Below are 23677 nucleotides of genomic sequence, written 5' to 3' on the forward strand. Positions count from 1 at the left end.
ATCAGCGTAAGTGAATCGGATGAAATTTTACTATGGTCGAACAAGAATTGGAGGCAGTTAACTAAAGGAAGCTGGAAATCAACATTCCAAACTTTCAAATATAAACCGAAACTTTATTCCAGGGCAAGGGGCACCCGTCTATTTTTGTTGCCATGAGAGATGTTACTCCATTCTCTTGCTGCATGCTCAAAACCGACTGGGTGGAGAGAAATAGCTGAATGAACATAGCAATTGTAATAATGAACAGCATACACAATTTTGGGACCCAATATCATTGCTTCTGGTGTCAATACGATCATTAAATGACAATCGAGCCATTTTGTCAATTGTATTGGTACTCTCTAGTAGTGTTGTATCTGTAGGCAACCTATATAATTAGTGTTTTGTATGCTTTCCTTTGACTTTGTAGGCTGCCTGGTGCCCCTTTGACACGCTCTCAATCAGTTTATGACAGGCCTCTGATAGAATCGCGTACAAGGTTGAGTGAAGTCAACAGAAAGCTCCTGGAGCAGCAAGGAACTATAAGCGAGCAGTGTCTTCCTTTGGTCACACATGAGGTGCCTACGCCCATTGTAGCAAAGCTACCGACGCCCTACGTGGCCAAAGTTCAAAGGACTAGACAATATTCGAGATCTTATCGGGAATAGCTCCTCTATGATATACCTGGAAGATATCCAATTAGACATAGTGAAGAAGGAAGAGCGTGCAGGTCGAAGAAGCCACCCCGCTGTTATTTTACCCAAGAACAGGGTAGTGTCTCTGGTATCGAGGCCACCGTCATATTATCCTAAGCATATTACCAACCGCCTTGGGTGCTTACCACGACATAGACCCAAAAGTAGGATAAAGTTCTACATGGATGACTTAAGGAAAATGACACAAGTCCTGTCATATCTTCATTGTTTAGATACCAGCCTTCCCTTATATACCACACGTCTACAAAGGCTCTTCCTGCTCTATATCAGCCCAAAGGCTGCTTTAGCATAAAGAGTTCATTCTTCAATGAAGCGAGAAGTGACTTAATTCTTTTGGCCACCCTGGTTAGTGTTATCAGCGTCGCCACTTTACAAACCTTTTCCCCTTCAAACCATGCAAAAGCAATAAAACAACCACACTTGGTATGGAAACACGACTGAATAGGCTCTTAAGGGGATCAACAATGGTGATTGGGTTATGTTGTATCTATCTCTAATTGGCTGTTGCCAATGTTACCTTTCCCTTCCACATTTACTTTTATTCCTACAAAATTTGGCCTCGGTATGGTTGTAGAGGTAGTGTAGTGCAGACATGTGCGAACTACACAGGAACACTGTCCTTTTATGCGGCACAATCACATCCCTTTGTTAGGGAGATGTTGATCATATAGCACTGCTTTTGTGGGCGGATATGTCCATATACTTGTATGGAGTGCCTCTGAGGAAAGCTACTTCCTGGCCACAGGGTCCCTAGATGCTTCTTTTCGGATGTTGCAGGTTGTGAATAAGGACGATCAATATCGGCATCGCTTGAAGTGAGGCACTAGACAAACGGTCATTAACGCTAGTAACGTCTGTATTCAAGATGAAAGTGGGTTGAGTGAAGTCAACAGAAAGCTCCCGGAGCAGAGAGTGGCTATAAGCGAGCAATGTCTTCCTTTGGCCGCACATGAGGTGTCTAAGCCCATTGTAGCAACGCCACCAGTGCCCTACGTGACCAAAGAACCCCTAAGCAGACCACCACTAAGACCCATCATTATAGACAGGTTCAAAGACAATGAGTTGGAGGAATAGTATGCCAGGCGGATCGATCAAAGAATACCGCTTTAAATGCAATGTGTGCAGCGAATGCACTTTTGCACGTGTCATTTCTTGCAGAGCTGCGACTAGGGAGAACAACAAGTAGCATGCGATTGAGAGCATCAAGTTAAAGACTAAAGCGGGAGGTGTTAGTTAGTTAGTTGCCATAAACAAGAGAATAATGTGCCATGTCCTTGTATAAGCTAGTACGCGTCAAGAGCAGTAGTGTACACATTAATTATCAGCCTCTGCTTTTATTCAATATCTCCGTGCAACTCTGCATGGCGTCTACACGTAGAAGGTATTCTTATATATTCCTCTGGATAAGGCTACATTCTGCTCACACAGTATATACAACAGCTCAGATATGCCTCGTAATATGGATCCACATCCGTAGTTCAGCTGATTGATCGGGATGAACCTCCATTCGATTAAGTTGTAAGCCACCATCTTTGGCATACATTTCGTTCCTTCCAGGCTTGATTTAAAAATCGCCGTTGTGCTTTTTCAGCGTCCCTTCAGTAAACAGACTTCTGATGCGTATGCTTTAGAGGATAACAAAAAAAAAGCTCAGACTTTGTTTTATCGAGAGGAGCCGTTCCTGAGGATGATGGTGGATATCAAAGCTTTTTTGATTTTTTGTGCGTGTTATCGTTCTGTTAAATTATTAGTTGCGATGTTTAGATGATTGCCTCTTTCTGCTCCACAAAGTCACGCATCCTGTATGATATTTACTTTCCATTGGCTTTTGCTCACGAATGGCCAGGCTGGATTTGAATGGTCGCCAATAAGAGCAATCGTCATTTTTTTCTTAATCTAAGACAGGTTTGTCTATTCCAGCCAGAGAGTGAATAAGGTAACGCAATTTAAAATAAAAGAGGACATGAAACGCTTTCGTATACATTTATCTTACCAGAGAGTAAAGATAGGACGAGAGGCCTTCTGCTATCCAGCACGTACCAATCTTGGATGCTTCGACCCCATGCTTAGGGATTTTGACATTCTATAGGCTAGTATGCTCCACTTTTAGTCCCTGGTCCGGATCCTGTAACTTCTCGGTCAACATTGCTATTGCCATTCTGACTTATGCTGTCACACATTGGCTGCTATTGGCTCATCATCGTCATCCGTTCGTTAGTGAGCCACAAAGGGGTGAGTTATTATTGATGTGAGCTTACATTAAGATCGATTGGTAGTAGTTATTATTCCCATGAATGATAGTCAGTGGTAATCATTATTCTCATGAAATGATGCTAATGAAAAATAGATCAACACAGGAACCTCGTTCGCTTACCTTATCGTCTATTATAAAATCCCTTGCAATTGTTTCTTCAGTATCATTTTATCCATTATCTTTTTCTCTTTCTCTTTCTCTTCCTTTCTTTCTACTCCTTCTCTGCCTCTCAAGGAACCTTCGACATCCATCAAAAGTCATAAAAAGATCTCATGAAGCTCTATTCTGCAATCGCTCTTGTAGCTCTTACAAGTCTGGCCTTGACTTCTAAATCTGCACAGTCTGCTCCCCTGAACAGTTGCATGACGTGTCTCCAGAGCTCTCTCTCATCTTTATCTGACTGCAAGGGTCTTGATATCCAAATCGGTAACTTGAATCCTGGCAACAACCCTTCGGCTTTCGCAACCTGCCTCTGCTCTTCCTTGGATGCAGCCTGGGTCGATGCCTGCACTGGTGCAGAGCACTGTGATCAAGATATCCTGTCATTCAAGAACACATATAGCGAAAACATTCAAGCGGCAGGATTGTCTTGCCAACCCACACCGGTCTTTTTACCTGCAAAATTTTAAACAGCAGTGATAAAGGAAATAGCAAAGCAATAATAAATATACATGTATATATATAAAAAGAATATTGGAAATGTCCCAATGAGATTACCAAATTCAGTACCCTTCTTCCTTTATTGACTGTCGTTTTAGTACCATGGAAAAGCGTCCATTAGATGCGCTTGCCGGTGGTCTAGCGACATCAAAGTATTTATTAAGAACTAAGCAAGATCTTCTTCTTCGACCGTTTATATCAGAATAGGTTGTAAAGCCAGCATAGGTGAATCGGATGAAATATTACCATTGCCCAACCAGAGTTAAAGGGCAATTAGTTAAAAAGAAGGCAGGGGTCATAGCGCATCGTTCTCTCACCATCTTCATATTTTTCTCCACAATTTGATTACATGGTCGATATATAAAAAAGACAGCTCCTGACCTAATGCAATGATATTGGAGCTCATTTCTCCTCAAGCACAAACAAAATGATCAAATAATCAAAAACAAAGAGATGTGCTTTAATGAAGACGGAAATGCGAATGCCTATTTTGTAACCCTTTCATGAGTTTGAGAGAAGAAAGTACATGTATATATATATTAAACACTTGCAATATGCCGCCGATTTTGTTTGAGCTGGGCACTGTTGCACAAATAAAGAACATTGGGCAAAGGCGAAAGTGACATGTGCTGAGTAATAATAATTATAAAATTATAAAACTTGGATACTCTCCACTTTGTTTATACCTTTGTCATACCATGTTACTGGTGTTGGAGTAAGGATCACTAAAGTCAAGTGTTCTTCCTCATCTCCATCCTCCTCATTTTCATCTCCATCCTCATCTCCAAAACCTCATCTGTCATCACGTTTCTCCAAGACCTATTAAAAGAACAGTTATGAAATTCTCAGTTGCTCTGATCATTGCATTCGCGTTCACTGTATCCTCAGTTTCGGCACAGAATGACGGCAACAATACAGATGGAGCTATATGCACGACTTGTCTCCAGGATTCACTTCGTGCTCTTCCACTCTGTAAGGATCTCAATATCACCATGGGAAGCTTTAATCCAGGAGAATCTGTTGCTTATGCTGCATGCATGTGTTCTTCCTTGGATGGAGCATGGGTTGATCTCTGCAAGGATCCTTCAAAATGCGGTCCTGACGTCGAATCTTTCAAGGGGACATACGCCGCCACGATGGAGCAAGCTGGATTAAGATGCAATGGAACGACGCCAACTTTTATTCCTCAACCCACAGACCCTGTAGAGCCTAGCTCTGCACTTCCAACTGCCTCCGGTAGTGGGCCTTCAATGGCTTCCCCTAGTGATAAGCCATCGTCCAGCATCGTTGGCGCAATGCCTTCGACATTTTTCATGCAGCTTATGGGTGCTGTGTCAGTTGCTGTTGCTATTGGAGCCAGCTTTATCTAGAGAAGGGAAATTATAGTAATAGTTTATTAAAATTACATCGGCTCTGGTCCTTTTTTACAATGATGGAGAGGAAAACATGTACATCTCAATTATAATGCATACTTCTTGGACGCGATTCATTTCCAGGGTTCAGTCTTCGTTACATTGTTGTATACATGTGCATGTCTATTTATCTACTAGAGAAAGTCGACAAATGTTATCTGAATAGAGAGTACTTTATCCACTTTAAATCCTTGAAAAGATATTTGTCAACGACTTTCTAGCGAGGACTCTACTACGGCAATTAATATAGGCTTGATTGGCTTGTCATTCTAACTGCCTTGTTCTTCCTACATCGTTTGCAAGTGTATGTCAAATATAAACTTTTACCTTTCAAATTAGGAATATACAGTATAGAAAAGTGCACTTGGTTGCTATAGCTGCTGGCGCAGTTGCTATACAAATGCAGCCACTGGCTGACAACTTATTATTTTAGGGTGGCTCAATCAAATATCGCTAGTAGCAGACGTGTACAACAGTGTCAAAGGGAAAGTGACTAGTCTAGCCTAGCCTGTCCATGAATCGTTAGGTGTGAGGGCATTTGAAGTTTTTGTCCTACAGCCAATTAATGTAGTTACGCTTTGCTTGGAATTTGAGACTTTGCATGGACACAACAGAGAGAAGGTGGCTGAGGACAAAGTAGTGTGCACACGCGCTTTTTATAAAGATGTATTAATCCGAAAGTCGTTACTTCAGAAGAACTTGGAGTGGATTGCTTGTTTGGAAAGGGAGGACACCTTTCCACAAGTAAGAACGCTTGAGTCCAAGATTCATTCTAGAATCAGCATGTGTATCAATGTGTACAGTATTTGAAGGCAGAGGCAGGATAGCTGTCTATTTTTATCGACATACAAAAAAACGAAGAGGAACGTGCAAAGTAAATGAAATTGTCCACAGACAGAGAGAGAATTTTTATTTGTTTCTCTTTATTCCAATTAAGCTCATGCTTCTGAGCATTTAGCCCTCACTACACTGCCTCACTTTTCTCCCATTGTTTGTATGTCGACGGTTGGTGAAGGCTCTTTATTCGTCTACCTGTGCTCTCTTTCTTTTATTTTATGCTCTTCTTAAGACGCCGGGACTAAATTACTCTTAGCAGATCGCTCTCGATTGAACAGTAGAAAGCCGACCATGGTGCATATTTGCTTGTTGTTTTTCGTATTTAGAGTTGTTGGTGGCAAAAAAACAATGGCGTTGTTTATCTTTTGAAGAGTTCCTTCAACTATAAAAAAGAGACAAACGTCTTGCTTCTCCCACCATCTTCAATCATCTCACGTCAACTCCACCGCTTCCTCACAGACGCCTTTCGTAAATTATACGTTCACATACACATACACACCCATACATATATAATAACATCACACAATGCGCTTCCAAAACGTCGTTGCCTCTATCCTGATCGTGGCTCTTGCCTCGTCTTCGTCCATGGTCGCTGCTCAGGCTGAAATGTCCGAAGCCTGCGGAAACTGTTTGACCAAGAGTGCCCAGAGCGTCAAGGCTTGCAACGGTTTTGATCCCAACATGGATCCCGCCAAAGCGGCTGCAGATAAGACATGCTACTGCACTATGGCCTCAAACACCGCATGGGTCGAGAAGTGTAACAGTGATTGTGGTGCAGATTTCACCAGTTTGGTCATCCAGGGTTTCAAGTACGGCAAGGATACTTACTGCAAGGGTGTCGATGTTAGCGCAAATGGTAATGCTGGATGTGCCCTCAGCGTCTCCAAGTCTGCCGGTGTTGCCATGGCTTTGGCTGGTGTCTTTGTCCAGGCTATTTTGTAAAATACATTCTAATTAATAATAAGAAATGTTCTTCGTACACCATGCCTGAACGAACCATGCTTTGGGTGCTGACTGATGGATGTGCCGAGCGATGTTATCTGACTAATATCTCTTGATAAAGAGATATAGCTGCGCCGCATAAAAGGATATTGTTCCTGTGTAGTTCGCACATGTCTGCACCACCACTACCTCTACAACTATACCGAAGCCATGTATTAAATGTTTTAGCTGTCATTTGGGTAGTACAGGAGCATTTGTCTTTATTTCAGCAGATGCCACATGAGGCTAATGACAAGTACATACAAAGAGATGGAAACGAAGAGATCGATGAGTATATAAGGAAGTCCATATATGGGGGAGAGAGCACTCTGATCAAGACGATCGAAAAAAAAAAAAAAAAAAAAAAAAAAAGAGCACAAGAAAAAGCGGCGCATTCTTTTTCACAACACAACAGGGCCGGAAATGTCTTTTTTTTTTTTTTTTTTTTTTGGCAGAACCAAGTTGATAGTAGGAAATAATTGCCTTATCACTAGTTCTTTTCTTATCTTTTTTTTTTTTTTTTTTTTTTGTCTGTTTTGATGGGCTGAAAGAGTTATCCGTAATGTATGGGTGATGCGCCTTTAGGAAAGACATCCTTAAAGACATTAGAAATGGTAAAGAAAAAAATTGGACAGAGGAGCCCAGGATGATTTGCACCGCCCAACCATGCCTAAGTCCTTTCTAACTCTAAATACAATCAAAACTAAGAAATGAACCATGGAATGCAGGCCACATAAATGTTCGCCGTCCTCCACTCCCCTTCCTTTTCAGATCTTTTACTTCAATCTTCAACCTTTTTTCCCCTTCTTTTAATCATTTTGTAGTAGATCCTGTCAACCAAGTACGTCGCATTTTTTTTTTTTTTTTTAGATATCATTTGAAATCGTTCATGCGTTATCAGTCCTTTTTCACGTCAATACTTGTCCTTGTCGCTGCTGTCGTCAATGCCCAAATGAACCCTGCTATCCCCTCACAAGCCTGTAACGACTGCATCAATTCCAATATTCGTTCACTCTCCCCTTGTTCCACGATTGAATACAGTGGCAACTATGCAGTTCCAAGTACACTGGATGCGGAAAGCAAAAAATGTGCCTGTGTTCAGGCATCGACAACCTCATGGATCACCTCTTGTCAAGGCGAGAGTAAATGTTCTAGTTCCTTTGTCCAAACCATTTTGCAGTCTTATGAGGTGGTGAAACCAAAGATCTGTGAAGGCGTTGATATCAATTCGTTAAACAATCCCAGTAATACGGCACATTTATCTACTACTCCTTTTAATATAGCTAGAGCCACTGCCCTTGGGGTCACTGTGGTGGCCATTGGCCAAGTGCTGTAAAGTATAAATAGTAATAACAATAATAATATACCCCATTCAAGGCAGAAATGATGTTTCTATTCTTATTGCTATTTCAGCTTTTTTTTTCTTTTCTTTTCTTTTTTTTTTTTCTTGATTCTTCTAGTTCTATATCACTATGTAATAAATCATTCACATTCACATTCACATTATTATTATTATTATTATTATTATTATTATTATTATTATTATTATTATTATTATTATTATTATTATTATTATTATTATTATTATTATTATTATTATTATTTTTTCTTTCAAAAATACAACTTATTTTAATCGAAGAAAAAAAGGGTACTGTATCTTGAGGCTTGAGGCTTGGTTTCATACGAATTGTAGGGAAAATATATTTGATTGAACATGTTACATGTAAATAGCGCTAGGGTGTCAAGTTCTCAAGGAGTGTTAGTATGGTCTGACATGTTCTGTGGAGACCAGAAGGACAATTACAGCAATAGGTACAGTAGCGACAATAGCAACAGCGGTGCCAACGCCCGAATTTTACAAATGAAAACAAGCCAAACAATGCATTCACCTTAAACCCCCTATCCGCTTCCAGAGTTGCTATACTTCTTCTTGGTATTATGGCGACTCGGATGATGGTTTAAGAGAGTAATTCATTTTTTATCTCCATGTCCGTGGATGTCAGATAGTTACTTTCTTCAATTCAATAAAAGTGTTCTCGGTTGAACTATACGCATATGGTTTAGGTCAAATGTATAAAGGAACAGTCAGCAATATGGGCTCTCTACTTTCTGCTTTGACGCGCAACGATGTCATTTTTTTTTTCTGGATCTGAACAAACACTTAGGAACTGTTTGTGCAACGTATATTATCTATGATGCTGTTAAACCGGCCGATCGGAAGCCATGCCCCTTTCATGTGTTTATGGAAGAAAGTGAAATCATAATGATGGCCTTTAGGATTGGCGTTGAAGGTATAAAAAGATGCCTTGAGCAAGGTCTAAACCAAGCCTTTAATTTTCTTGTTTAACATATTTTATCCTTTTCTAAACTTCAGCATGCATCTCCGATCCCTGTTCATTTCAGCAACTGTAGCAGGCATTACAGCTGCACAGTCAGCACCATCCGCACTACCACCGTCGCCTATGTCCCCAGCGCCTACAAGTACCCCAGCGCCAGGCGCCCACAATAAGGAATGTGCAGAATGTCTTCGGAAGAATATCCAGTCAATCTCCAACTGCGCGAGCTATAGTGAGGTACCTGGATCCAATGCGACAGATTCAGGGGCTAAGAGATGTTTTTGTGCATTAGCATCATCCTTTCATTGGCTGACATCATGCCAGAACGACCAGAGTGGATGCCCAGCAGCGTATGTAGAGCTTAGTATGGATGCGTATAATAAGACCAAGGGAGCGATGTGCGCGAATGTTGACATGGAGGGTGCAGGAAGAACAGTCATTACTTCAAGTTTTGCGGTGGTATTAGTTTTTGTTACAACCTTAATTGTAATTATGTAATTTTGTAATTAAAGCATTCAATTATCGAGCTATTCAATAAAAGAAAAAGCAGTCCTATCCTTTTCTTTTTTCCGCCCATTTGGGCTTTGCCACTGTTCTTTCTTTCTTTTTTTTTTTTTTTTTTTTTCTTTGTCTCTTCCCTTCTCTTCCCTACTCCTTCTTTCATACCTGGATAACTTACATACCAACATCACTCCCGAAACATACTCAGCCTTATCTGAACCAACTCTGTCATGTCCAAAGAGCACTGCTTTTACTGCTTCGATGCCCTTGTTGCTTACTTTGAATTAAGGCCTGTTGCAGAGCCTACTTTTGAAAATGAAGAATAGTTAGTATTCATTTCTTCTATAATTTCTTCCATGAGCGAATGAAAAAAAAAAAAAAAAAAAGTCACTTTAATTCATTTACTCATTCTTCCATTCCTACATTCATGAAGATATTCAATTGAATTTCATCTAGCAAAGAATGGAATGGGGCAAGCAAAGAGCTTTTTTTTTTTTTTTTTTTTTTTTTAATACTTTTTATTGTTCTTTTCTATGAGTTCATTAATTCCTCAACAACAAACACTAATCTTTCTCGTTTTCTTTTTAAATTTATCATATATACGACTGAATGACGTTTTAATTGGCTTTACTTCTCCTTCGCTGGGGATATACTTTTGTATGTTTCGGCTGTCCATCGCTTTCATTATAATATCATTATTATCTCCTTTTTCGTAGTCCATTGTTTGTTACTTGGAACACGAGCAAGAATGGAGACATGACAGACTTGGTCTTGCGAGGATGTATTGGCAATTTCTCAGCAATGCCTTTGCATTCTGGGCTGAAGGAGTATGCCCTGACCAGGTTTGTTGAACAGATATTTCCTTTTTTTTTTTTTTTTTTTTTTTTTTTCTCGTACCTGTCACAGTTTTACCTCTAACCAAATATGAGACAAAACTAAAAAAAAAAAAATCATCTCCTATTCAATCTGAATTTTTTTTTTACTAATTAGTGCTTTCAAGGATGGACGATTCCCACCAATATTGAAGAAGGAAATTCCATCGTTGACATGCCAGTAAGGAAAAAAAGAAGTGATACGCATGATAGATGACATTAAAAAAAGGGAGCATATAGAGATTTGTGAAATAGTGGCAATTGAGCCCGTGAACAGTCCTGTGCGCAGATGATAGAAAAGTCAATCTGTTAACTGATGATCAACTTCTTTTGCACCCCCTTTTTCAATATTTTTTTTTTTTTTTTTTTTTTTTTTTTAAAAAAAAGCGTCTCACTACTAGTGAACTTTGAAAAGGGCGAAAATTATCTCGATTGGGAAGTAAGTAAAAAAAAAACTTTTTGTTGCAATCAAACATATAAAAAAAGCTTTTGTACCCGTTACTCACCCTTATATTTTGAATTTTTTTTTTCCCTCTCTCCTGCCAGGCTGGTACTCATGGTATCTGGATCGAGTTCCGGGACACAAATGGTCGCAAGAGGACGGCAACTTACTTGCCAGAGGTAGCCAAGGAGCAAAAATGGACTAAAGAGAAGGCTATTGAGTCTTTACTGCGTAAAGGAGGATTCCGGGGGACCATTACCAAGGATGTCCTGGATGGCATCATCCTTACCCGCTACCAAAGTCAAAAAGCTGGAATGACTTATGCGGAGTACTTGGCCTTTCGTTGATCAAACAGGATGATGATTCAGGATGTTTCTCCTCCCATCATTCTTTCTTTTCATTCTTTTTTTTTTTTTTCTTATATTTCCTTTTTAATAGACTCAAACATCCCGTCCCTGTCTTACATTCATTTTTAGTCTGAATGAATGAATAACCAGAAAAGATAATTGTGGATGTTTATACTCCCAATAATTGAGGATACGCTGCATGAGCATGCTTCTAATTGAAGAGGCAAGGCCACAAAGATCTAGAAGCCGTTGTATCCTTTTAAATAAAACTATGATTTAGCATTTAGGACGCGTCGCACAGTCACAACTTTGTTTTTTAAAAAAAAGGAAAGCTTTAACATTCTTTACTTCCTCCTTACATTTCAACGAATTGTCTACAATGTCGTCCCGTTACCCACCTCAAAGTAGAATGCCAACTTTGGTGCCACAGAGAACAGAGAGGTTATGGTACCCTCGACAGAATGGAGTTGAGCACATGCAAGATGAATTACAACAAGAAGAACTGGCCTATCAACGTTTGGTTAGGGCACATTTACAAAATTAAAAGCAAAAAAAAAAAAAAAAAAAAAAAAAAAAAAAGAGGTGAGGTGTAAAAGAACTAGGATCATTTTTACTTTTTCTTTTTTCTTTCTTATTTGTTAGCAAAAAAGTATACAGAAATCAGGAACGCATTTCATACCTCCAGGCTTATCAAAACCATTTGTGGTAATGGAATGGGTTTTTATTGAATTGTGTTGTATTGTTTTATTTTTTAACTTTTGTACAAGACATCATCCTGATCATTTCTCTTTCTCTCTTTCTCTCTTTCTCTTCATCTCTCTCTCTCTCTAATTTGATCTATTAGGACCTTGAGGAAGAGCAGGAGGAAGATGAGGAGGAGGAGGAAGAAGAAGAGGAAGAAGAAGAGGAAGAAGGGATAGAGTATGAGGAAGCACTTGATGGATATGACAATGGCGATGGCTACGGTGATGGCTATGGTGATAGTGATAGTGCATTGATACAAGATTTGGATCAGACTCTAGACAATGAGGATTTCCAGGACTTGGATCTGGACCTAGACCTTGATAACCTGGATATGGATATGGATATGGACTTGGGGCTTAATCATGAGCATCTTCAAGTGGATTATCTTAGAGAACCTATATCGCCGTCTATGATATCGACAAGAGTAACAAGAGCAACAGAAGCAATGGCAACAGGATCAGCATTACCGTCAGTATCAGCAACAGTGCAGTCCCCAAATTCCCCATTTCCTTTAACATCCTTTGCGGACGAGTTGGATCAAGATATCTTGGACATTTTAGACGACCAAAGTGAAGCCGAACAAGAGGATTCTGATCAAGCAGCCATGATGTTGATGATGGATCGTGATCTGGATGCTGAGGTAGAGGAAGCGGACCTTTATGCAACTGATAGTGATCTTGAACATCAGAAAGATTCATCATTATAAATACACCATAATATATATATATATATTTTTTAAAAAAAAAGTAAAATAATAAAACATGCCTTCTCTGCGACCTCTTTCTCCCTTTCTTTCTTTTTTTTTTATTTTATTTTTTTTATTGTAACATCTTTATTTTTGTGTTTCTTTGTAAGGTTGCTAATAGACAAAGGCGAAGGGGGTTTTTTTAATGTTGTTCTATCCTCTAATGGTGATTGGCTTCTCGGGTAACAAACGATTGCTCCTGCTAGTCTTGTCAACATGATCCAAACCAATAAAGTCTCCAGATACAATTTCCGCTTCGCTCAATATGTCATCTAAATGCAGCAATAGCGAACATAAAAATAAAAGTTGAGTATTAAGCTTATATAAATACATGCATTTTTTTTTTCTTTTTTTACAAGGCATACGATGCTCATGAAGTTGTTAAAGCTTACCGTCGTTCAATACATTAAGCTTGCCACCCTGATATAAAACAAACTTGATCTTGGCAAAGTCCTTCTCATTCATGCCCAATCGTGCCCGCATACGCACTTTCATCTCTGCAAAAGGTTCGTTCTGGAAGGAAGGAAAAAAAAAAAAAAGTTAATAAGCAAAGAAAAATGAGAGATAAACTGCACAGATATGAGAAAAGCGAAAAAAGTGTTTTACCTCCTTGATAACCATCCGGAATGGGATGCCGTGTGTTCGTGTAATATCATTGTGGAAGTGGGTACATGGAATGATAACATCTTCTTCCTTGCGGTCAAGCTCCGATACTGGAACTTCCTCCACATAAATTGACAATGAATCGTGGACGCTGCTAATTGGGTCCATAACCCCATATTCTTTGATCAAATTGCCATTAAACACTGCAAACATACGAAGCTTCTTGCTTCCTTCTGGCGCCAGTTTGATCTTAGGTAACAATGCATCCACAACCGCACTCATGGTACTGGTCTTTAGCAATAATAGCTCATGGGTCGACTGGTCGCTCAGGGCGGGGCCAAGCCATGTGACCTTAATCAACCGTTTGCTCTCCAGTTCTACAATGCTGATGCTCAATTTCTCATAATAAATCACACTCAATCTTCCTACTCCAGCACCATTCATTCCAGCAAGCGCCTGTGGATTATGCAATTGTTGATGGTGATGATGTTGGATATATCCGGGAGCCAACATTTCCTGTAGCTGCATATTCGGTATACGCTTGATAATTGCCTTTGGAAGGCCACTGGGTGCGCCTGCAGATGTAAATTGAATATGTAATGGATCTGTTCCTAATTTTTCCGCAAGTTTGGACGCTACTTGATCATATGTGCTCTTCTTGCTAAGCTCAATAGAGTATGTCTTCAATGAGGGATCTTCAGTATTCTTTGGCTTGAAATCCACCACAATTCGGTTGCAAAGATATTCATAGTAACTCGGAATAAGCGGCTTTGCATTCGAAGCTGTGAGCTCGGATATTCTTTTTTTTTTTTTTTTTTTTTTTTTTTTTTTTAAATAAAGAAAGGAAGGACGAATGAGCCAATTTCTGTAATTCCAAAATAAAACAAAAAAAAAAAAAAAAAAAAAAAAAAAATTGCCAGCAAAATTTAACATACTGCCTTGGTGTCAATTCTTCTTGGAAAACAATAATATCACCTCCCTGAATCTCGCTGTGTTGAAATGATGACTTCATCTTCATTGGCTCAATCATAGTGGGTTTGATTTCCTAGATATGGAAAGGACGTTAGAGGTTATGTGAGCAAAAAGATTTTCATCATAACAAAAAGTCGTTAAAACTATGAGCAAAGAAGCTGCTATATAGCAGTTTTTTTTTTTTTTTTTTTTTTTTTGTTTTGCTTTGTTTGTTTTTACCTCAAAGAGTAGCAATTTTGTACCAGGCGCAAAGCCCTTTTTTTCATTGAGAATACCCACAATGTCGCCAACCCTGTTGGCCTTTTGAACATAAATTCTTCCTACTCCCTCCAGTTTGGAGGTGTATGGATCGTAAAACTTTGTAAAGATCATGATAGTACCACTGGCACCCTCGTTTGGGGTGGGAAGCGTCTTCGCACCTCCGGGACTATCCGCAAATTCGACATAGCATTTCAGATCCGCCTGAGTACGCGTTCCATATCTTTCCTTGATTACATCCATTGCTTAGAGCATGAAAAATAAGTTGTTTTTTTGTCAGTGTTTAAGGCACGTCACAAAAAACAAAAAAAAAAAAAAAATAAAATAAAAAAAAAAATGGAGTTTGCAGTTTCGACTTACTCAAGTTCAAATCCGTATCTGGGATAGGGGTGTCCGTGCGAACAGTATCATTCTGACGCTTTACTAGAGTCCAAATTCGAATCTGGTCCTCCGTCAATCCATAGGTATTAGCGACAACTTCCTTGAACTTGGCAAACGTGTCCTGCTTCCTGACTTTGATCAGCTTACCAGCTGTAGGATTTAATGGGTTAAAGAGATCAAATCCATCATGTTGCTTCACATCTGCTTCCGAGATCACTCGGGCATTGTAAAACAACATCGATTCTTCTCGGTCTTTACGTCTGTTTTCCAATGCAATTCGTTCATCATCCAGCCGGCGCTGCAGATGTTCAGGAATATCAGCAGCAGTCAATGGTTTTAATATTTCATCCATGGCATTGTCCTGAATATAGACCAACATGTAAGCGTTCGTGAAACGTTTGTGTCTATTCATCTGCCGCATTGCCAGTGTCATGCTCGCCAGATTCTCTAAAGGCTCTCCTCCTCCATAGTTCTCGTCCAACACTTCTTTCATAGTCGCTATCGTCACACGGTCGTCATCAAAGCGATACCACTTGCCGTCGCGCTCGGGTTTGAGAAGCGCAAAGTAATGGCCTCCATGCAAATCTCCAGAGTGAACCAGTACACTATATGCATTAAGGACAACAATAGCAATGAAAAAAAAAAAAAAATCAATATTTGACGAGGAAAAAAAATAGTGAATCATAAGCTTTTTTTTTTTACTCTTGTTGTTGTTAGTCATACCCATGTAATGTGTATTTGAATCCATCGGGTCCAGCCTTTTGCTTTTCCTCACTGTCCTCGACAAAAGGAGCTAGATCGATATTAAGCGGGAACTCGTGTCGGTCATTGATCTTAACCATCGCATCCCGTTCAATATCGTACTCGAAGCGTTTCAATTGAAGATGAAGGACTGGCGGCAAGGTCTCAAAGATCACTCCCTTCTTTGCATCCTGAAGCCCATGACCTTCTGCCATGTACTTGTTGTCACCATCAAGAGTCTCAACGTCAATATAATTGGCAAACGAATCATACAGCGTTTTGCACCCCTTAACATTGAGCTGAATATCTATGATATAGTAGAGCAGGATATACAGGATATTTCAATATAGCGAATAAGTAAGCAGGTTCGCTCCAACAAATGTCTGATAAAAAAAATAAAATAAAATAAAATAAAATAAAATAAAATAAAAAAAAGAAAGTGAAATTCCGTCATTCTTCTATACCATAAAAGTTCTCAACTCTAGACGATTCGTATTCGACATTGATACATTTGATGTAGCTCTTCATCCTGCCAACGAATAATTTCTGAATAGCGCCTTCAGCCGCTGTGCCCTAAAAAAGGAAAAAAAAAGATTTTCATTAGTCATCGTTCATCGTAGGCGGTCATCCATTGAATCATATACAATGATAATGCGTCATACAGAGCATTGGCAAATTGTATCTGTTCAATTTTTTTTTTTTTTTTTTTTTTTTTTTTTGCAATGGCATGTGTGTCTATCATTATACCTTCATCTTGCCCTCCAAATTATCTTGCAGGACACGATTAAATTCCTGGACATCATGCTGCATAAAGCTCTCTAACGAGTTCCATCCAAATGATTTTGTCAGCTCTGTGGTCCCGACAGAGTTATTGCTTGTTGCTAACTGATAGAAAACACGTTGAAGGGCTAATGATACGGACTTGGAAGGTTCATCTTCTGCTGTGGGGATGTTGAAGACAGCTTTGCGGAAATAATTGGTGAAGAACAAGGACTGAAGAAGCGAGTTCATATAGCAGGTTGCTCCTTGGTTTTTGAGACCCACATATCCCGTCATCACCTTGGAATCATAGTCTATAAAATTGTGCCAGAGCACTCCTGTTGGATCGTTATACACTCGTACATAAGCCGTGATTACAGTATGACCCTTGTCAAGCAGTGGCAGTCCTCGGTGATCAAGTGGAGTTTCCAGCTTTTTGATCTCTGTAAAGCGAGTGAATCCCCAATCAGCTTCCTCAATCGTGAACCGGTGCTGAGCATCTAGAAAAAGGGAGAAAAAAAAAAAAAAAAAAGATGAGATGGCTTGCTTTTAACAAGAATGTTTTTTTTTTTTTTTTTTTTTTTTTTTTTGGAATCAAACCGCAGTCCAAAGTAATAAGACACTCTTCCTCCTATGTTTTTGCTCCCTTACTATTTGCAATGTAGACTGTTGGATTATGTGGGTTGGACATCAAAAGTGCAAACTGAGCGCAGACATGCCAGTGAGGATCAGTCTGGTCCCTGGGTTCCGCAGAGTCCAGATAGAGAGCTACACTTTCAGGTGCATTGTTGCCTTGAGGAAAGAGGAGAATGCGCCTGAATAACAGTTGGTTGATCAGAAATAACAACAACCAAAAAGATTAAAAAAAAACTTGATTAGCAATTTTTCATCTGTGGGCAAAAGGAGATGTGACAAGTTGACAACCTTTACGATTGATGATGAGGCAGATTGTGAATATGAATATAAAAGACAACAGAATATCATCATCGTCATCATCGTCATCATCAAGAAGAAAGGTTTTTTTGATGCAATTTACCATTTGTATCCTCCAATCTCAAACTCAGGCCCTGTCACTCGCTTGTCCAGAGCTTTCCAATCGGTAATATGCCATTGGAACATCCCACATGCACGTTCTTCAAGGTCCGGATGAGTAGGGATCAATGTCTTGGTCATCCATTCCACTAAAGGGAGTCGCGAGTCAACAGTAAGGGGAAAATACAGAAATATATGAGTGATCCTTTTTTTTTTTACTAGTGGCTTTCTGATTCAGTTGCCGCACGCAAAAGAACAAAAAAAAAAACTTTAAAGATATATGGATCATATGCATACGCATCCTTCACGTTACCATCATCGACCGAATGATATTCCTGAACAGCTGGTTTTTCTTCTATGGGTGACGCACGCTTCGGTCTGGTGTTGGGATGTCCTTCCTATAAAAAAAGTGGTTTCATGGAACATGTTTGAATGACGCCATTGAGCAAATTTGTAATGTGGTACCTGAAATCGCCCGCTCATGCACCATTTTCTTATTAATGTTCCGATGGGGAGATAATCACGTCTCCACATGGATGGATGCATACTTTTTTTTTTTTTTTTTTTCTTTTTTTTTTTTTTGCACGATGCACATATTGTGAACGCAATGTATTTAACGTTGATTTTAAACACATTCATGAAATAAATAAAAAAAATTTATAGACAAGAGCGGAACGTGTGAGTGATAGGACAGTATTGACATCAGAACGTACCATATTGCGGGGGAGATATTGATAGGCGAATACGAAGAGGCAGAGGAGGACAAGGACTTGAGGACTGAGGTAGGCAAAGACGAGGTGGAGTAGGGCGTCAATGATGGATAGATTTGTATTGAGTTATTGAGTCTTTTTATTTTTTATTTTTTTTTTTCTTTTGTTGAATGTTAGATAAAGTTGGTGATATAGTTGGTTATTGTTGATGGTAATAGTCAAAGTGGATTGTAATAGAAGTAGCGATGATGGTTGTAGTGAAGAAGTGAGAGAAGTAGAGAAGAGAAGTAATAGGGTGTGAAGTGAATATCAAACGTGAGGTTCTCTATTTTATTTTATTTTGGCGGCAGAAACAAAAAAGGGTTTGAAAGAAAAGAAGAGAAGAGTGAGGAAAAGAAGAGCCGACCGAGCACCCTTTTATCAAAATCAGTCCAAAAGTCCTCGCGTTGTTTTGTTCGCATGTTCGCACGCACACCTTGGCACATCCAGCACACTGACACACAGACAGTAAAAAAAAAAGTGGAAGAAAGAGATTTACATTTACGTGTTCTGTGCCAAGGCATCCTGCGTCGTATCACCTGACGAATAATCGACTGCTTTTTTTTTTTTTTTTAGTGACGCTCCATCTCTCTTGAAGTAAGCTCTTTACTTTGCTTTTTTTTTTTTTTTTTTTTTTTTTTGTTGTTTGGCAATGTCAGCAACAAGCGCTGCTGGACATCAGTCCCACCAGCCTTCATCCTCATCCTCTCAACAGGTCGACCCCGCCATCGAGAAACTCGTTCGTGAAACCAAATCGCTCAAGCAAAAGATCGACCTTCTTGAAGCAGAAAATAAAGCACTCAAAAAATCACTTTTCGAGTTGTCCTATATCTACTCCTCACAGTTAGGACAAGAAAAGGCCCATTGCTGTCAGGATATACAGAAGTGCCATCGTTATAGTAATAATCATACCCATCACCAACAGCAGCAACCACAACAATATGGACATAATAATCATCATACATCAGCAACAGCAACAGCAACAACGGACGAAGGAGATTCATCAGGAAATAATAGTATAACAGGAAAGGGTACAAGCGCCAATCCAAGTTCAGGTCAGAGCACAGTTGGCTTTCAGAATGATATGGCTCAGCTTTTGGATCAACTCCTCTCAAATATGACGATTACACAACAAAATCAAAACAAAGTCGATGCAGGAACAACCAATCCTATCAGTAGCTCCGATCCTACCCTACGAAATGTAGAAACACAATTCAAGAATGCAGCAGATCTGATCAAGGCAGAAGAGGACAACGTGCGGCGGCTGAATATGGGCAATATCGGTAAAGCAAAACAAAGCAAAGCAGGGCAAGAAGAAAATGAAGTTGAAAGAAGAAGAAAAAAATGTCGTCCAGGTTTCAAAAAAAAAGAGGCGAAAAGGATTAATTTACACCTTCTTTTTTCCTTTATTTAAATTTATTCCACAGTGTCGAGACAAGATGGATCTTCAAAATCAGATGGACGACAATTCTACTTGAAAAACGACTTGAAGGGTCATCAAGGAGCTGTCTATGCTGTACAATACTCTCCTAATGGCAAATTCCTCGCTACCGGCTCGTTTGATAAGACTGTGAGGATTTGGGATGGCACAACGAATCAAAATGAGTTGTATGTTCTCAAGGGGCATGGACTCAATATATCGGATTTGGCATGGGGATATGATTCTACTGTTCTGCTTTCAGCTGCCTATGATAAGACCTGCAGGCTCTGGGAAGTCGAATCAGGAAAACTTTTGGATAATTTTGACCACGATGGCTTTGTACAGTGTGTACGATTTCATCCGCAAAGTAGGCTAAAATATTTTATGATCATTATTACTATTCAAGGGAAAAAGAAAAAAAAAAAAATGCTTCTCCAAGGACAAGGATTGCAGATGGTTCTATAGCATCATTGCTAGAATTAATGCTCTCCTTACAAAAAAATTTAAAAATATATAGATAACAATATCTTCTTCAGTGGAACAACACGCAACCTATTAAGCATGATTGACATAAGGAGAGACAATAGTGGCGCACCTGCTACGGCGATCAAGAACGACACAATGGTCAACTCAATGTAATTTTGCATACTAAAGTACTCGAAGTTTCTTTTGTCAACAATAGTCTTCAAAAAAATATCCGCAGCTTAACGAATTCCTCTTGGATGATTTGAAACAAACAAATAATAGCTATGTATACCATGACGGTCTGACCGTCATATCCGGAGATTCTTCCGGATATCTGAAAACTTGGGACATCAGGATGGGTCGAGTATTGCAATCCATTTTGAACGAGCCCACAAAAAAACCTATTTCTCATATTGCAGTCTCAAAGCAGCGTGGAACTTTGGATGGCATTGATAGCGTTGAGAATGAAGAGCCGGAATCCCGCTGGCTCGCTGTGAATAGCTATGACAATGGTAGAGCATGATTTCCGATTACAGACGGATTTTTTTTTTCTTCCTTTAGTTCAGAAATGCTTATATATATGTTTTAAATACGCTTTTATATATATTTTCAGTAATTCGAGTTTATGATAGGGGATTCGAGCCACCAACGACAATACCACGTCTCATCCATTCACTGAAGGGCTACAGGAATAAACATTGGCCTATCAAAAGCGCCTTTTTCCATGGACAAGAATGTACGCCGCTTACTTTTAGTGTGTATTTATGAGTTCCAGATTATCTAATTCATCTTATTGACGCACTTTTTTTTTTTTTTTTTTTTTTTTTCCTGCTTGTTTCATGTGTGATGCTGACAGATATTGCTGGTGCGGCGACTAGACGGCCAGGAAAAGTGCGAGGTGCTGACGGAGATGAAGAGCCCCAGTCGATTCTTTCAGACAAAGATATGCCTCTAGAGTCTAGTCTATTGCTTGCTTCAGGAAGCATGGACCCATACGTGTATCTGTTTGATGTTAGTGCAGGGGATGGACAATATGAACTACTTCAAAAGCTGCCTGGACATACGGATCGGGTGTATGATGTGGACTTTCATCCGATTGATCATGTTCTCGCCTCAGGATCCGCAGATTTCACCGTTAAAGTTTGGGGTCGTGCCTCAAAGAGGAAGAAATAATCGTAGGAAGAAGAGCTCCATAAAGTCTTTTTTTTTTTTTTTTTTTTTGACAGTAAAATAGAAGATGGCTGCTTTGAACCATGTTGATTGTCTTTATTTTATTTTTTATTTGTCATTTATTTATTTGCTTCTACAGCTTTCCGAGGCGAACAGCACCATCAATGCGAACGATTTCACCGTTCATCATTGGGTTCTCGATAATAGCACAAGCCAGGTGTGCAAATTCACTGGGCTTACCCGCACGGTAAGGATGAATCATGTGTTTTTCCAACACGGATTGCTTGATTGAGTTGCCCATAGGCGTGCTAAAGACCCCTGGGGCAATGGTGCAGACACGGACATAGCCTGCCAAGTCACGGGCCATGGGTAGAGTCATGCCAGCAACACCACCTTTGGAGGCAGAGTAAGCGGTTTGACCAGATTGTCTGAAGAAAAGACAAAAGAAAAAGGTCAATCGCAGTATTTTATTTGTCAGTTTGAATTTCAAACTGACAGTTTCAAAGAAAATAACTTTTTTTTACGTCTTGGATTTTTCTATTATTGTTACGTACCCTTCTGTATAAGCAATTGATGCGACATTAATGATGATACCAGGGTCCTCTAACGAAAGAAAGAAAGAAAAAAAAGTTTGTTGCTATTCGCGTTGCCACTGCCGATACATATTGAAATTGAGTAGAATGAACCTACCATCTTTCTCAGTCTGCTCTTTAACGTTAGCAACAATATGTGCAGCAATCAATCTGCAAACGTTGAATGTGCCAATCAAGTTGATCCTAATGACTTCCTCAAAGATATTCAATGACTGTGGTTCTCCATTTCTGAACACGATCTAAGAGAACATTAAAAAAGAAAAAAGAAGTAGAAGGGCAATAGTATATGAATATATCGTGTGAACAAAGTTGCAACCTTTTTTTTTTTTTTTTTTTTTTTTTTTTTTGGCTTTGTTTTTAGCTTTTTGTTTTTGCTTCACCTTTTGAGCCATGCCTATGCCTCCACAGTTAATAACGCCCGAGAGATTGCCAAATTTTTGTACACCCTTTTCGATCGAAGACAAGACTGAATCCTCACTGGCAACGTCAGTTGCACCAGGCCAGAGGACGGTATCCGGGTATTCTGCAGCAATGGCCTCCCCACGCTCCTCATTGATGTCGAAAATCACAACCTTGCCGCCCTTTGCTACTATAGCGCGAACTGTCGCCTCACCTTGTTTGGAAGAATAAAAAAATGGTGAGCCGAGCTGTATAAATTAAACAGTTGACAAAGTGGAGGAAAATAACTGCCATACCAAGCCCGGAGCTACCGCCAGTAACAACAAATGCTTTCCCCTGGATATGCCTTAATTATTCAAAGCAAGCCTGAGCATTAGTATGTTTATTACTTTTGTCGTTTGGAGTTGAATTTTACATTATATTTTTTATTTTATTTTAATTTCACTGGTTTGTTTCCACCTACATTGTTTTGAATGTATAAAAAAAGTGAGCGCGTGAAGATTGATGGAGAGAGTGTACAAAGAATAAAAGAAGAAGAAAAAAAAAAAAAAAAAAAAAAAAAAAGAATGAAAGCTAATGTTTAATGTAGATGGTGAACCGGGGGCTATGACCCTGTGTGCTGTCAAAGTAAACGGTATTTAGGAGGATCGGGCTTGAATATGGTTTGCACAACACGAGTCTCACCAAAGTTCAAGACGCGACGAAAGTGAGTCGATCAGAAACACCCTGTTGCAAGAAACCAAGGATCATGATATCAACAATCATCATCTGAGGCCCTTTTCTAAACCTCTCCTCTCCCGCATGTTTTTTTCTTGAAGCCGCGCTTAACACTCTTGAGCAGATTTCTCTAGGGACTGTTATACTTTCAACTTTTTCTTTGTTTCTCTTTAGGACAAGGATTCATTTTATAAAGATATAATTTACAAGTGCAGGCCTACTGTTTTTTCTATGCACGACTTGAGCCTTGCTTGATCGCTAACTTGGAATTAACAGCTTCATGTAACAAGCAACTTTACGTGATAGACACCCTGTTTGATATCATGTCCAACTACAGGGTATTCACCCCATGGTAATTACCGCAAAGCTTCTCACGTTTATGCATAGAGATAGAGTTTCCTCGGCGGAAGGGATACGGCCATGGTTCACCCTGGCTAGTCCTTAAATATTACGGATTGGAGGACATGGCGAGTGCTTTGAAGGAGTCCATAGTCTCAATAGCTTGAGAGAGAATCGATTGCCAGTCACCCACACACGGGGACAAAGGGGAAGAAGTGAGTCAAGATGTATTTGTTTTAATGAACTCAGACAA

At 39.5% G+C, this 23677-nt stretch overlaps 9 protein-coding genes across 9 annotated transcripts; 7 read left to right on the forward strand and 2 right to left on the reverse strand.

The window, feature by feature from the left end:
- The first annotated feature begins 3142 nt into the window (after nucleotides 1–3142).
- On the forward strand, nucleotides 3143–3601 carry BCR41DRAFT_349483 (hypothetical protein). The gene has a single exon (XM_022023474.1). It carries the CDS (start codon nucleotides 3222–3224, stop codon nucleotides 3576–3578), a length of 357 nt encoding a protein of 118 aa, XP_021883244.1. The 5' UTR covers nucleotides 3143–3221; the 3' UTR covers nucleotides 3579–3601.
- Nucleotides 3602–4295: 694 nt separating this feature from the next.
- Nucleotides 4296–5026, forward strand: BCR41DRAFT_349484 (hypothetical protein). Its single transcript, XM_022023475.1, has one exon. The coding sequence runs from the start codon at nucleotides 4446–4448 to the stop codon at nucleotides 4977–4979; it is 534 nt and encodes a 177-aa protein (XP_021883245.1). The 5' UTR covers nucleotides 4296–4445; the 3' UTR covers nucleotides 4980–5026.
- A 1261-nt stretch (nucleotides 5027–6287) lies between these two features.
- On the forward strand, nucleotides 6288–8175 carry BCR41DRAFT_420468 (hypothetical protein; the record flags this gene model as incomplete). Its single annotated transcript, XM_022029902.1, has 2 exons — nucleotides 6288–6796; nucleotides 7710–8175. Exons 1-2 carry the CDS (start codon nucleotides 6384–6386, stop codon nucleotides 8173–8175), a joined length of 879 nt encoding a protein of 292 aa, XP_021883246.1. The 5' UTR covers nucleotides 6288–6383.
- A 999-nt stretch (nucleotides 8176–9174) lies between these two features.
- Nucleotides 9175–9732, forward strand: BCR41DRAFT_349486 (hypothetical protein). Its single transcript, XM_022023476.1, has one exon. It carries the CDS (start codon nucleotides 9215–9217, stop codon nucleotides 9671–9673), a length of 459 nt encoding a protein of 152 aa, XP_021883247.1. The 5' UTR covers nucleotides 9175–9214; the 3' UTR covers nucleotides 9674–9732.
- A 76-nt stretch (nucleotides 9733–9808) lies between these two features.
- BCR41DRAFT_349487 (DUF51 family protein) lies at nucleotides 9809–11373 on the forward strand. The gene is made up of 5 exons (XM_022023477.1): nucleotides 9809–10001; nucleotides 10393–10518; nucleotides 10667–10729; nucleotides 10936–10987; nucleotides 11095–11373. The coding sequence occupies exons 1-5, from the start codon at nucleotides 9907–9909 to the stop codon at nucleotides 11335–11337; spliced, it is 579 nt and encodes a 192-aa protein (XP_021883248.1). The 5' UTR covers nucleotides 9809–9906; the 3' UTR covers nucleotides 11338–11373.
- A 320-nt stretch (nucleotides 11374–11693) lies between these two features.
- On the forward strand, nucleotides 11694–12854 carry BCR41DRAFT_420470 (hypothetical protein). The gene is made up of 3 exons (XM_022029903.1): nucleotides 11694–11857; nucleotides 11980–12042; nucleotides 12182–12854. The coding sequence occupies exons 1-3, from the start codon at nucleotides 11717–11719 to the stop codon at nucleotides 12785–12787; spliced, it is 810 nt and encodes a 269-aa protein (XP_021883249.1). The 5' UTR covers nucleotides 11694–11716; the 3' UTR covers nucleotides 12788–12854.
- Nucleotides 12855–12979: 125 nt separating this feature from the next.
- Nucleotides 12980–17713, reverse strand: BCR41DRAFT_302528 (cysteine proteinase; the record flags this gene model as incomplete). The annotated part of the gene is made up of 11 exons (XM_022020673.1): nucleotides 12980–13098; nucleotides 13219–13339; nucleotides 13433–14228; nucleotides 14365–14474; nucleotides 14621–14904; nucleotides 15020–15645; nucleotides 15764–16088; nucleotides 16246–16354; nucleotides 16529–17040; nucleotides 17192–17355; nucleotides 17577–17713. The coding sequence occupies 11 exons, from the start codon at nucleotides 17711–17713 to the stop codon at nucleotides 12980–12982; spliced, it is 3303 nt and encodes a 1100-aa protein (XP_021883250.1).
- A 1245-nt stretch (nucleotides 17714–18958) lies between these two features.
- Nucleotides 18959–21404, forward strand: BCR41DRAFT_349491 (WD40-repeat-containing domain protein). The gene is made up of 6 exons (XM_022023478.1): nucleotides 18959–19604; nucleotides 19749–20108; nucleotides 20259–20376; nucleotides 20489–20718; nucleotides 20820–20942; nucleotides 21063–21404. The coding sequence occupies exons 1-6, from the start codon at nucleotides 18974–18976 to the stop codon at nucleotides 21377–21379; spliced, it is 1779 nt and encodes a 592-aa protein (XP_021883251.1). The 5' UTR covers nucleotides 18959–18973; the 3' UTR covers nucleotides 21380–21404.
- Nucleotides 21405–21464: 60 nt separating this feature from the next.
- On the reverse strand, nucleotides 21465–22912 carry BCR41DRAFT_349493 (3-hydroxyacyl-CoA dehydrogenase). The gene is made up of 6 exons (XM_022023479.1): nucleotides 22832–22912; nucleotides 22665–22714; nucleotides 22350–22582; nucleotides 22067–22208; nucleotides 21931–21979; nucleotides 21465–21804 (listed from the first exon to the last, which is right to left on the reverse strand). Coding segments are annotated over exons 1-6 (771 nt in total). The 5' UTR covers nucleotides 22834–22912; the 3' UTR covers nucleotides 21465–21509.
- Between the last annotated feature and the right edge of the window lie 765 nt (nucleotides 22913–23677).

Source organism: Lobosporangium transversale (genome assembly GCF_002105155.1).
Source record: "Lobosporangium transversale strain NRRL 3116 chromosome Unknown BCR41scaffold_10, whole genome shotgun sequence".
NCBI classification, from domain to species: Eukaryota; Fungi; Mortierellomycota; class Mortierellomycetes; order Mortierellales; family Mortierellaceae; genus Lobosporangium; species Lobosporangium transversale.

Bases quoted from the DNA above. Each gene is read 5' to 3' on its own strand.
- BCR41DRAFT_349483 (XM_022023474.1), top strand. From the start codon at position 3,222: ATGAAGCTCTATTCTGCAATCGCTCTTGTAGCTCTTACAAGTCTGGCC.
- BCR41DRAFT_349484 (XM_022023475.1), top strand. From the start codon at position 4,446: ATGAAATTCTCAGTTGCTCTGATCATTGCATTCGCGTTCACTGTATCC.
- BCR41DRAFT_349486 (XM_022023476.1), top strand. From the start codon at position 9,215: ATGCATCTCCGATCCCTGTTCATTTCAGCAACTGTAGCAGGCATTACA.
- BCR41DRAFT_349487 (XM_022023477.1), top strand. From the start codon at position 9,907: ATGTCCAAAGAGCACTGCTTTTACTGCTTCGATGCCCTTGTTGCTTAC. The intron at 10,730-10,935 runs GTAAGGAAAAAA...TTTAAAAAAAAG, and splicing joins ATTCCATCGTTGACATGCCA to CGTCTCACTACTAGTGAACT. The intron at 10,988-11,094 runs GTAAGTAAAAAA...CTCTCCTGCCAG, and splicing joins AAAATTATCTCGATTGGGAA to GCTGGTACTCATGGTATCTG.
- BCR41DRAFT_420470 (XM_022029903.1), top strand. From the start codon at position 11,717: ATGTCGTCCCGTTACCCACCTCAAAGTAGAATGCCAACTTTGGTGCCA. The intron at 11,858-11,979 runs GTTAGGGCACAT...CTTATTTGTTAG, and splicing joins AACTGGCCTATCAACGTTTG to CAAAAAAGTATACAGAAATC. The intron at 12,043-12,181 runs GTAATGGAATGG...TTGATCTATTAG, and splicing joins GCTTATCAAAACCATTTGTG to GACCTTGAGGAAGAGCAGGA.
- BCR41DRAFT_349491 (XM_022023478.1), top strand. From the start codon at position 18,974: ATGTCAGCAACAAGCGCTGCTGGACATCAGTCCCACCAGCCTTCATCC. The intron at 20,377-20,488 runs GTAATTTTGCAT...AACAAATAATAG, and splicing joins GACACAATGGTCAACTCAAT to CTATGTATACCATGACGGTC. The intron at 20,943-21,062 runs GTACGCCGCTTA...TGATGCTGACAG, and splicing joins CTTTTTCCATGGACAAGAAT to ATATTGCTGGTGCGGCGACT.
- BCR41DRAFT_349493 (XM_022023479.1), bottom strand. The intron at 22,209-22,349 runs GTGAAGCAAAAA...ATGTTCTCTTAG, and splicing joins GCATAGGCATGGCTCAAAAG to ATCGTGTTCAGAAATGGAGA. The intron at 21,805-21,930 runs GTACGTAACAAT...TCTTTTCTTCAG, and splicing joins TCAATTGCTTATACAGAAGG to ACAATCTGGTCAAACCGCTT.